Source organism: Phaethon aethereus, assembly GCF_964289735.1.
Source record: "Phaethon aethereus genome assembly, chromosome: 5".
Lineage (NCBI taxonomy): Eukaryota > Metazoa > Chordata > Aves > Phaethontiformes > Phaethontidae > Phaethon > Phaethon aethereus.
In genome coordinates this window covers 44,971,762-44,985,105 of record NC_138579.1, presented here as the reverse complement: position 1 = coordinate 44,985,105, position 13,344 = coordinate 44,971,762, and the positions used below count along the sequence as shown (strand labels likewise).

Sequence of the window (13,344 nt, the reverse complement as noted above, 5' to 3'; positions counted from 1 at the left end):
GTATTTCTGCTTTTGATTTTCAAGTTGGATTTGAAGCGTAAGTTACTATAAAAGCTGGGTAGTAATATGCAGACCTATTTAACACGCTGGCTCACCAACCTTTGTACCACAAATCACTTATGGAAAACAAAGACAGAAAGGCAATACTGTTTATTCCTAATTTTCCACCAGAAGAACAGATTATTTCACGGTGTTAACTATTTTCCTACCACTACTTTCCATGAAAGTTACTGAATAACTGCCAGAGAAATAGTATGAGATCCACATAGTGAAGGAAGAAAAATATGTCCCCCAAACAACCTTTCTTTGATTTGACCACTTGGCTATAAAGGCTGATCTCTCACCATTTTCTAAAGTAATTAGCATTTAGTATCATATTAACTAAATGGGGTGCAGGAGACCTGGCTCCACCATCACTCCCTTGTGGGATCTCATACAAGACATTTTCTCACCTTGATACTTCAGATTTGCCCATTTCAAAATACAAATGACACTTCCTTTTCTCTTATCTGAGAGGTGAGAAAACCCAAACAATTAGTAATAGAATGTTTGCAATTTACAAAAGAAAATGGTGTAAATAGCTCTGCTGACTAATTCTCCCAAACTAATACTTTATTACAGAGAAAGTAAAAATACTTTACTAATAAAGCATAAATTGGTAGCAAAAATTGTACTGCCTGTACAGTTAAGTACTGAAATACTGTATGAAAAGAAAAAAGAAACCCTAAAAAGCTTTTATATATTAGTGGACACAACTAATGCATCATCTGCTGAAGAAGAAATGTCAAATAATGCTGGTACTGTTTAAGAGAGTCTATTTGGCAGTAAATGGTTAAAAAAAAAAAAAAGTCATCACAAAGTACCAGTGAATATATCATCAGTTCATGCCTTTGCAGTAATATTAGCTACAAAGACAGTCTTCTCAGATGTTTAGAAAATTTGCCATCTAATAAAAAGGAATACTTCCAAAAGGCACTGCTATTTGTGCACGGTAGATAACAAGATGTAACGGTAAAGGCCACGTGGAGCTCCTAAGGACTTTACAGTAGAAGCTACTTCAGTCAGCTTCATCTCTTATCACAGGCATTTGTTGAAATGCCTAGTGAGACAACAGACCTGTGAGCATTAGCAATCTAGCTACCGCTGCCCAGCAAAAAGCAAGAGAACTCTAGGAGTCCAAAAGTGATGCTACCAAATTTCCAAGTGAGAACATCAGACACTATAAGCATCACTGGAGGGAGGCAGCTAGCATTTCTTCCTCCTTTTCCTACTCGGTGACACACATATGGAAAACTCGGTTATTTTTCTACAGACAATAAGAAGAAAACTATTAAATTTTTTTGTCTATAAAATACAATAATAAAAATAATTCTTACTTAGGATTACATGATTTCCTCTACTTAGCCTATTTAAATATTGCACTCAAAGTATTCTGAAAAGAAAGTGGGAGGTAAAGCAACAGGCTGATGCACATAAACCACTGATATGTCAAAATGAAAGCAAAATAGACTTTGGAATGCACGAAACAGACTGGCAGAAAGTTACTGCATAAACTTCGAATAAAGAAAATTGTCAAATACACAGGTGCTCAGTAAATGTTAAACAGCACACGTATCAACCCCACATTTCATACGTGCCTTTGGTAAATAAGCATAACATTTTATCTTTTGATAGTTAATAAGACTTTAAAAAAAAGAAAGCATTCATGTCATTCCTATGAGGATAAATGAGTATTAGAGCAAGAAACAGCCAAGTAAGGCAAGTTCCAGATTATTTTTTTTTTTTAAGCTGAGTCTACAGACTACACTTCAAAAGCTATAAAAGTAACCCCAAACTAGTATTTACTCACACGTGGCTTTCAGTACTTTCAATTTGTGAACCCCTCTATCCTGATGCCAGTAGAAACAAATAAGTTCAGACACATAGGCTACCAGGGAGTCCTATATAAATTGGCTTTTCTTAGTCACCCTTTGCAGACACTCGAAAAGGAGTCTAAAGACCACAAGTTATAAAACTTTGGCTGCACTAGTACCTTTCAAAATGTGCTCCGGCCCAAGTAGATGCTCCCATTATGGTAGCATTCTGCACACATTCCAGACAGCACTTCCTCAGCACCAAGCAAGGCTTCATCAATGGATGCTGCGTTATTTATCCCCACCCTACTACCCAGGCAAAAGCAGTGCTGAGACACTTTTACGTTACCTGGCTCCAATGATCACAAGATAGTCAAGTAACCGAGGGCAGATTTTCTTTTTCTGCACCATTGTCCTTGACGCCCCTCCCTATGTCATCTCAGTGAATTTCTGTTCATCGATCCAGTTATCCAGTCAGCCGTGATCAACTGCTTTGAGGAACAGAATCTGCTTGGAACTGTCTGGCAAGTCCAACCTACAATCAAGAAAAGCAAGAGTGTCAAAGGCACAATCAGGAATACCAAACATATATAAGCAACTTCATGACCTTCATTAGAGTCTCAAAACACCTCTGTGTTCTGTGCAGTCATGGCCATCCACAGATCTCTCCCTTCATGAGTATAAAACTACAACCACATGCCCGCAAAAGCAGAGAGGGCTGAAAAACATGCAAAAAAGTACAAGAGGATCTCAAGACAGACCACAGAAAAAGAAGCATATCGCTGGCAAAGAGCTGTTCATGAAATGGTTCGAGGCAAAAGTATTGTTTAGGCAATACTGGGATTTCTACAGTGTTTGGAAAAGGAGCTTTAATTGGAAATTCTCTACAATTAAACACAACTGAAGAAAAAAACACAACCTGAACTTTAGCTGTCTGATAAACAGAATAACTACAGAAGGGGTAATATCAAGAAGTCCAATTTGATATAATGCACCTCACCCTCCCAAACCTGGATGTGGCCTAGAACAAGAATGATCTCCACAGTCTCCAGAGACTGCAATCTCTAACACTTTTTCTGTGAAGATAATAGAACTACAGTTCTATAGGACTGCAGCTTGCAATACCAAAAGTGTTTCTTTTAAGTCATACTGTTTCTTTCCCTTACTTTATTCAATTCCATTTATCTTGTGTATCTTTACCATTTACTCTTGATACCCATGCCTCCTACAGCTACTTTCTCTGCCCATTTTATAACAGAAAAATCCTCTTGGCACAATTGACATTTTACTGCAGCATTACTATTTGTCAATAACTATGCTTAGCAGACATACAGAATTCAGTAAGTGGTGTAACACTGTTCCTTCCAATCCCACCACTCATACTTTATTGAATTCGTGAAAGAGAGGGGAGAAAAAAATAATCCTAAAAAGTAATCAAATTTCATATTACAATGTACCCTACCTATATTTGAAAACAATCTGAAAACAGAAAGTTCTTGGAAACTCTAAAATCAGAGATGTTCAAACAGTACTACACATTTACTAAGCATCCCAATGAAAGCAGTAAAAAAGTTCTTTTATATTTAAAAAAATTGAACTGATTGCCTTTTGGGGCATATTTACAGTAAGGTTTCTATTTCAGTTCATGTTTTCATCCTAAGGCTATCACAGAATTCAGAAAAATATTACTGTACTAAAATCTTTCAGTTCTGCAGCATAAAGTCTAGATTTTTTTGTATAAAAGCATAACAGATTTACTGACAACGTGTAAATCTCAACAAAATTACATAATTTCCATTATGTTTCTCTCATTACTTCACAACCAAAAGTTAGTTAAAGGCACTGTAACTGTCAGCATCTAGCAATCACGTTCAAAGCCTAGCAACATATTTGCTTTTTTCCCAGCCCTTCACATTCCAGGTACAGAGTTGGGGAATTTTATTCATTAGTCCTCCAAATACCAGTAAGAACACAAAAAGTATGTATACGATTTATCAAAATATGGAATAATAAATTGAAAGAAACCTTAACCCTCACAGACAAAACACCACAATTTGTAAGACTGTGGCATGGTTTTAGTAGATCCTCAATTACAGGTTGAGGATCTAAGTGACAGCACTATGAATTACTTTCTCTGAGCAGCACTACTTTTATAAATTATCTTCTGTGAACAACAGAGAAAATACAGACACAGGAAGCAAAGCTCCTGTTGCTTCATTTTAATGAGATTATTGAAAACATTGTCGAATCTGTCCTGCAACAGCTCGATCTGTATGTATGACTTACAACAGCTCTCAATCTGACATATTCTGCAAATATCTTGGCATAGATAAACTTGAGAGGAACAAGATGAAGTTGGGATGATCAAGTGGATCATTTTGCCTTCAGTTTGAAGAACTACTTCCTCTGTTTTTCCACATAGCTTTACCCAGAAATATGACTTCGAGGAACTTCCGCTACTCAATGGTAACCAAGCATATGGTCTTCCTCTATAACAGAGACAATCCTACCCCTCAGCGAAGGCGGAGAAAGTAAACAGCATTTACAATGGAGTAAAAACATGTGCAATGACTACAGAGTAACTGAGAGGCTACAAGACCACAACCTTAGCTTGCCTTTCAGTAACATGTCCATACCCTGTGGTTTTTCCTCCTATTCTCTAGCCTGGAGAACATCTCTTATGACTGCAATTCATTACACATCTTTCCCACAGTTCTGCAAAGGAGGTAGCAAGGTATGCAGTATGAAGACCTCCATCAACATCATACAATTTTCAAAAGACTATCCGAGCAGACCAATACAAGGAACATATGCAGGTCTTCCAATGTCCCTGGAATGGCTGAAGCTGCATCCTAGTGATGACATACATCAAAGTTTCTGTCAGTTTAAAAAAAAAAAAAAAAAAAACAAATTATCTGAGCACTTTCTAAGATTTCTGATTTCTACTGCAACACAGGGAGACCAGACTGGTGCTGATATTCTGCAGGGGCTACTAGAGTCTACTTTCCTTGGTTACTTATTCATAACAAGGCCATAGTCACAGTGAGATGTAAGAGGACAAAGGCTTTCTTTTAGAAGGTGAAGTTTTGTTGGATTGGAGCAAGATATAAAAGAATTAGAACCAAGTTTAGGGTTTTTGCCTTCCCCCATTCATCTCTTGCTTCTTCAGAGATCTAATTGCTGTCATCAGCCATTACTAAAGAGCATCAGATCAGTATTTGCAGGAACTCGCCTTTCTACTCCTGGTTGGGATCAGACGTCACAGTTGATGATCTGTATAAACCAACACAAACAGGCATTACAGTCCTGTGTCTCCCTCCCTATGTGCCAACAGCTTGCTTTTGGGCCAGTGTCATTCTGTGTCATCCATGCTGGTAGAAGCACTCACGCAGTTACATGGAACCAGACTGTGGAATTGATATGGACCAAAACTAACACCCTCCCTTCTCCTCCCTTGCCACTTTTGTTTTTACTAGGTTATTATGAATTGGTTCACAAAGTGGCCATACAAATACTTGTGCATGCACAAAAAAAAAAGGTAGGAGTGAGCAGCTAAGGAGGTCTGGAAAATTTGATTGAACATCATATGAACATAGAACTACAGAAGACAGCTTCTCTACAGGCAATAAAGAGGTAAAGTAGTTTCCTTGTCAGAGATTTGGTATTATCCTTTCTCCAGCTCCTAGATTTTACAGACTAAGTACATTAGAACAGAAAGATATCAAACAACCTAGGGATACTTCCATTTCTCCTCCTTCATGTTGGCATTAGGACCTGAACTGGGAGACTGAGAGAGTACAGGTTTTAACATTGATGGCCTCTTCCCTCTCAAGTTTCTTTAACCCTAGGTTGTTTTTTCTGAAAAGGTCTTCTGCAGTGTGCTTTCTCTTTGCAAAGAAATTGGAACCAGCCCTTTGAAGGCTGAATCCTCAAGAAGCGTGCGAGAAGGATCTTCCTGTAATTTCAACTCAAGAAAAGGAGAAAAATAAAGAAGTGAAGGCTACAACAGAAACGTACTGCACAAACATATCAGAGAACACCACAATTTAAATAAGCACTCATACGGATGGTGAACAGGTTGGTGAGAACTAACACTACCCACATACTGTAGCAGCTGTCAGCAATACTCACAAGTTAGCAGAAACTGGCACAGTAGCCTAGACACAAAGACAAAGGCCAGAGCCAGCACTAACCCATAGCCTACCAGTAACTCAAGACAAAATTAAGCGTTCAACACTTCTATCACTAGCACTATTCTACATTTCAAATTTCCCCAAAACACCCATGTTTTAAGTTGTAGCACAACTTCTTAGAGAACAATCTGCATGGTATTCTGCAATTTAAAGTCCTCCCATAAATTAAAGTCTGTATAAACACACACACTCATGAAAATACGGTGGCATGAAAGAACTACAGAAGACTTTTTATCAGTTTAGAGCCATCTGTGTCAGTCCAATACCCACCATTAGCCCCAAGAGACATGAATTGTGCAGCACCCCTGCCTCACCTACCCCTTGGAGTCTTCAGGTTTTTTTTAAATTGTGTTCCTTTAGCTTTATGTCTAGAAAGAAAAGAAAGTCATTCAGTCAAAGAATAACTTGAACACAACAAACTGTTAACCAGACTGAGCTCACTTCTAGTTGTTTTCCTCACACAGAAGCTTCCAGCTTTGATAGGCCAGCTTTACACTCAACTGTATGATAGTCAGCAGATATTTAAATCATTGCTTGAAAAAAATAATACAAAGATAGCAGATTATTTTCCAAAGGGCAGATGTTAAGCAATGCTTTCCTTGCAACTCTTCTATAGTTTAGGATGGCCTCTCCTTTAGAAGGGCCTCTCCTTCCATTAGCTCCAGCCTCTATCTGGTAGAAGGATCATACTGCACAGTTCACCAGTGCATGGATACCTTTAGAATATAAATCAGGGTCATACAATTCCATTTACTGAGTGAAGAGCATACAGAGGGACATTAATTTCTAAGAGAAAAAGAGGAAGCCGTGAAGGAGACAGCAAGAATTACAGGACAGAAGCCACATGAATTCTGGTTCATTGAAATCTCACCTTGGGAAAGACCAGATTCCCAGCCACGTCCAAAAGGAACTAAATTTCCAGTTCTAAAATGTCCTTGGAACATCTTGAATTTCTATTTATTCTCAGCCAAGACAGGCTGTACTCAGTTCAGAACTATAGCCACCATACCTCACCTTAGTGCATTGTTTACTGTGAACTCAAGATCCATACCAATCGGACTAAACTGAAAGTTGAAACAAACACAAATAGGGCCAGGTGTATCAATGCCCACTTTTTGGTTGATTTATGTTTCCTTTTCTCACCTTACACACCTTGATCACTCTGAGACAGCTATCTGCAAAGCTATGAGAAATAGGTGCAAGTACCTCAGGACCAGCCAACTTCACCTGTGTGGCCTGAACCCCGTTTAACTCACTGGAGAACTGGAACCAACACAGTTTGAAGCACAATATGAACTATTCATGGTAGCTTTGACCTGTCTGTAGACTTTTTAATAATCTTTATGGAGTCTTTACCACTGAAATTTTGGTTACTACTTCTTCCAAGTCTGTTTCAAGTTATTCCAGCCATTATCTCTGGTACAGCACATACTATTTTTGCTTGTACTAAGCTTTTAAAGAAGTAGACAAGCAGTCCGCATTTCACGAGTCATTTTACACTTTCTCCCCTTAACAGCTATATTAACATTAAAGCGTGCTAGTAGTTTTATACTTAGAAATACGCAATGTTCTAGGAAGCCTATTATCCCTATTATCCAGATACTACAGTGGTTCTACTAATACAAGAAACACAGATGACAGCGCAGGTGAGTCGAGAACACCTCCCCTTCTCCAGAGCTTGACAGAATATGGAACAATTTCTAAAGTCAGACCCGGATGGACTTGCTATACTGGTGCAGCTGCTTTCTGTGTTACCATCCACCTTGGCAAGGCAGCAGTGCATGCCAATGCTGTGACTCCTAAAAAGATATTAGCACTATTGCACAAGAGGGAAGGGGGGGAAAAAAAAAAAAAAAAAGGGAGGCATTTTCAAAGCATTGCAAGCATGCCTAAAACAGACAGCAGCATATTTATCTAGTACAGTTAGTCTATAATATAGGTGTGGTTCTGCAAAATGCCTAGGGATAGTTCCAAGCATAAGAAATCACCCAGTAGAGAACAGGACTGCAGGCAGATTCTAAAAGCATCCTCCCTGGAGCACACGCATCACTTGAGTCAGTAAGAGTTCCTTCCAGATAAAACAGCAGATAAATCCCAGCTGTTTCCACCTTCCATCTATCCATAAAGCTCGAGGGAAAGGACAGAATAAATCAGACTAAAGAAAACTAGAGAATTAATTGTGGAAACAGTTTTTGGTAAAACAAAAAGACATCCTCGGAAGCCCTTATGAAGAATGATAATAATTTAAAGATTTCTTCCTTTCCTACTACAGAATGATATTATCTCTTTGCCTTCTGAAAACAGTACTGACACAGCCAAACATCTTTAGCCTCCACATCAGTTTGCCAGAGCAAAATGGAGGTTAGCACGGACAAGGATGCCGACAAATAGACTGAACATGACCAGAATTAGTTCACCAACAGAAGTACTGTGCCACACAGGCAGGAACCTTTTTGCAGCATCACAGAGCGAAGCTGGACTGATTCAGGTCCTCGGTTGCTATAGCGACAGATTTCCCTGTCCTTGTCACACGCTGGCCCTTCAGCGTTGCCTCCTCTCTCCCCGCTGCTTCAGCCAAACGCTTAGCTAAAGCCGCCCGCTGTACACACAAGACCACGCAGTCACCGCGCGTGCACAACGCTGTGCACGCAGACCCACAGGTAATCTGATTCGGATCAATCTCCATGGCAACCCAATCTTTAGTCCCTAGATCTTAGGCCTGTCGGGTCTATTTATAGAGCAGCTGCAGCGCTCCACCCCTGCCGCGCCACCGCCAAGGCTCCCAGCGCTGCCCACGCTACGAACAAGCTTCACCCAGGCGCAGGGACTGCCTGGAGCCGACAGCGAAACGTACCCCTCCCGGCACCTGCCGGCCCCTCAGCTAGATGACAGCGTAGTATCTGCGACACGTTAAACACCTCCCAGCCGGTGAGGTCTTTCCATATCCATGAATACTACAAGTGTCAGAAGTCGCTACTGCTGACTGAAAGCCGAGCACCAACAGCCGCTGACAAAATCCGCTTACCCAGGTGCCCACAGGATGCTTCCACAGAGACCCGCGGCGGCCGCTCCTCCAGTCTCGCGCCGAAAGGACGCGCAAAGCAAAGCGAAGGCGCAATCCTCACGGGGGCCTGCAGGCAGCGGCAAGCACGAAGGAGGGGTCCCAGCAGTACTGCCCCACAGAAGCGCAGCTGTACCCACCGGTAGGTACTTGAAAAGCGTGCAGCTGGGACATTCCTCTACTAATGTTTAAAAAAAAAAAAAAAACAAACCCCACACACAACAAAAATCAAGACTGAGGCCTTGAATGAGCCACGAGATATAAGCATGTGAGAAAGAACGGTATGCAAACAGTTATCCATTTCATTCTACTACACTCTTGGGGACAACCATCAACAATAAACTAATGCAGGAGCAGCAGACACTTTTACAGTACTCTACTCACTAATAGGAAGGAGATGACAGATTTTAGCCTCAGCCCCAGTTAATTTTGCACATTTCAAGATAAAAGTTTTTAAACTTTATAATAATTTATAATAATTGTAATTAATGATATTAATTTATAATAATTTTTAAATAAAGTTTTTTAAAGATAAGATTTTTGTACACTTTCAAGTTAAAGACCTTATTCTCCTCCCCTCGTTTACTGCCTGAAACGCCTCTCGTGATCGCTCCTGCAGGTCCTCATAGTGCAGGACACGCAGAGCACCACTCACCATCTTCTCACAGAATAGAAATTCTAGCATAAAAACCCTCTGTCAACCTGGCCAGTTCTCCTGCTCTACACTGTTTGAATTTAAATTCGTCTTTTATTTAAAAAAAATAATCGCCAGAGATTTGCATGAGAGAACAGTAACACAGGAGCTTTGGCTCCCTGCCCTTCACTCTTTCCAAGTCTGTCCTTTTCTTCCCCTCCTTGTGCAACGTCACCATCACAAAATACAGGAGCCTTCTCATCTCCTTCTACCTCATCAGCTTTTCATTAATCCTCAAATCTCCAGCAGCAGCCACTCATGCACTTTGCAAGGAGCAGGGCGAGGGGGAAGAGGAAGGCAAACCAAAACCTACACAACACCCTCAAACTGAATTAGTCTCACCTTCTGCAACCTCTACAGCCTTACATTCTTTTCCAAACCGGAACTGCTTTTGGCTTGAGCTTGGAGTTGGGAAACCTTCTCGCTGTTTCTGAGGACAGCCTAGACCCCAGCACCCACGAGATGCTTCCATTCCCAGCCCTCTGCCCAGTTCCTGTCTGGGAAGGCAGGCACCAGCAGTCTTTTTTTTTTTTCCAAAAGTCGAACACTGCAAACGTACAGCCATAAAAAATTAACAAGAAAAAAAATAAAGCATGTGACATTTGAGAGAACTGCTGGATGCAGCTGCAACTGCTAAATTATTCAGTGCCCTCCCTCGCCACGGTGCCTCCCCCAGACACAGCAAGCAGCTCTCGGCCAAGAGCTCGGAGAAGGGATGTGTACAAGAGGACAGCAGGTAGAAAAGACACACTGCAGGCAAACAGCAAGGAGCGCACTGATGTCTGGTGGCTTCTCCTCTCACATAGGTTTCAAGCTATTCACCTACACATCTAACAGGGGACATCGCTCACGGCACCACCACACATAGGCACGTTCAACTCTCTCTCCTGGAGATGGGCCACACAGGGACAAACGTGCTTGCTGGGATCCCAACAATAAATTCCAGCCATTTATAAGGCAGAAGAGGGACACACACAACAACCAGTGTAGAAACACCGAAACACTGCTCAGGATAATGAGAACCGGAAAATAAAAAGAAGTATTTGAAATAATCCAGTCATTTGTCTGTTGTTAGCACCACAGAACGGGTACTCTGAGCCTCACATCTGTTTTGCCTTGCTTTAGAAACACTCAGCCTGCCTCCCCACGCATGCCACCTGCCTTGTTATTCCTTCCCTCTACAGGCCTTCCCCTCCTCTTCATCAACGCTGTGGAAGATCAGAAATTCCTACTCTCAAACCGATCCTACTATTAATTTTGGTGATAAATCATAGTACCAGCTGGTCAAAATTGAAAGGAAATCAAAGAGAAAAGTCCATTTTCTCGCTGCTAGAGCTCTGGGACACGAGAAGCGCGTGTTTGGCAGACTCACCCACGCGTAAACATTGGGGGAAGCAAGCAAGCTCTGAGCAAAGGGATAGGAACCACCTCAAGCAACTATTAGAGCCAGCGACTGACAGAACAAGGGATCCCAAGAGGACCTTCCGGACATTGGCAGTCACCACGGCAAAGGAAGGAGGGCAAACCCAGCACCTGCTGGACTAATGAGAGAAAGAATGGAGAAACGAGGTGGCCTAGAGGACAGAACAAGGATGCCCAGCTCGCAGCTCCAGCATCAGTTTGAACCAGCTGGTTTAACTCCAGAGCAGTTTAACCACTACGAAGTGGAAACAGAGACACGGCAGCAGAGTGGCTCAGTGTTCATGGGTGAAGCAATTTTGGTGAACACCGGTTTTCATTCTTTATCATCTTTATCAAAAAAACCACTCCTCTCCTCCTGCTATCTGATGAGATGCAAACAGGCAGAGGCAGAACTCCCCATCTCCTACTACAAGGGCCCTTCCAGAGCAAGTACAATATACCCAGGCAAGCAGAGATCCAGGGAAGCTTGGTGTCAAAGCTACGGGCAAGAAGACCATCAAATATTTGATACTGACAGTGAGAAATTCAGTTATAATATAAAGGAAAGCAGGACACAACCATGTTGTGGAACTCACAGACAAAGAAAAGGAACAGACTAAGAAAAAAAAGGCTGCTCTGCTCAGAAGGTAACACACAGTTCCTGGAGCTCCTCAGATACATTACTGTCAGTCTGGGTATCTTTGTCCCCTGTGTAAAAAACCAAGGTTAATTTCTTGATTCTCACAAATACCACTTGGAACAACTGTTTAGAAATTAGTTGCAAACAAAAAAAAAAAAAAAAAAGAGAGATCTGACAAACATTACAGTATACACCAAAGGCAACACGATGACCAGCCCTTTTTTGAGGGCTGCCACGAAATATCAAAGGCTGTGAAACAAACAGAAAACCATGAAACTTTGTTCCTTGCTGCTACAACGATGCATTATTTCTCACAGGGACCTGGAAACGCAATAGTCTCTCATTTAACCACAATGCCTACAATCACAGCATGAGAACTGCCTCAGCATAGGTAAAAAGAGATATAAGGAGATCTTAGAGCTCCTGGCAGTACGTGGGTCATTTCTTCAAAGTTTTGCCAGGTTTGGGGTTTCAGCTGGTTATTCTAGTTCCAAGAGGCAAATCAGAAGCATGTTTCTCAGTCATCAACAGTAATTTTCATGTAGTCATGACAGGTTTAAAGGCCTCCAGTGACAGTGAATCTAATCGCTCCAAAATTATTTTCTAGTTGAGACAACAGAGCAAAGACCAGCTGAATTACACAGGCTCAGCTAAAGCGAGTGAACAGTAAGTCACTGTAACAGTTTTTCATAGCTCTTGAGGTGGAGAAGGAAAAGCAACAAACCCTTCGACCACCAAAAGAAATACCACAATTATTCCACAGATTAACAGATTATCCCACTAAAAAACACTCCCTTCTAATTGATGTCTCACACTGCTCATTTTTATTTCACTTCATGTCTTGTTAAGTCACTGACAATGTTCTTCCTTCATGAAAATGTGTATCTGGAGATAGACGGAGACTGTTTAAACTCAGGAAGCGATATTAATGATGTATATCAAGCTCTTTCATTCTTGTTTCTAAATCCTTTCCTCATTGCTGCAAATCCCCAGTCAGTAGCTGCATTCTGTATTTTCTACTAGTGTGTTGAATAACTACGTAGGTCAAAGCCTTTTTGCTAAGGGGCTGCCCAGAAATTTAATGCAGTGTATCTTAAATGCAGACACAATAGGGCCAAAGGACATTTGCAGGAATTAATCTGGGTTGTAACACATGCATTGCCTGTCTCCAATTCCTTCCTCATGGAAAGTAAGTAAAACAAAGTAGAGAGTTGAAAGTTTCAACAAAAAAGCAGCAACTTCCATCTTGTGAGCATGATGGCACTACCCACCTAGTTGAAAAACGACAGTGTGAAATGACAGCTAAGTCACTAAATTTTACATCATTTGTTATCCACTCTCATGCACTAAATCTCTAACAGTATTTTTTCCCCCAAAAAAATAAAGTCGTTTCTCTAACATATTTGGGAAGAAGTATCAGAGAAAATCTATTAGCTCAAGTGTTGTAAATTAAAAACTATGAAGAGATTTATTCCCTTAGAATTCATCAGTACTTGTGACTT

At 41.0% G+C, this 13,344-nt stretch overlaps 1 protein-coding gene across 1 annotated transcript in view; it reads right to left on the bottom strand.

Annotated features, from left to right (window-relative positions):
- MADD (MAP kinase activating death domain) overlaps window positions 1-2,264 on the bottom strand; it is a gene marked incomplete at both ends in the record, with an annotated part of 60,151 nt that extends 57,887 nt beyond the window's left edge. The window contains one exon of the mRNA XM_082000172.1: window positions 2,203-2,264. Within this exon, the coding sequence (XP_081856298.1) occupies window positions 2,203-2,264 (62 nt within the window). The remainder of the gene's footprint in view (window positions 1-2,202) is intronic.
- Window positions 2,265-13,344: the final 11,080 nt, after the last annotated feature.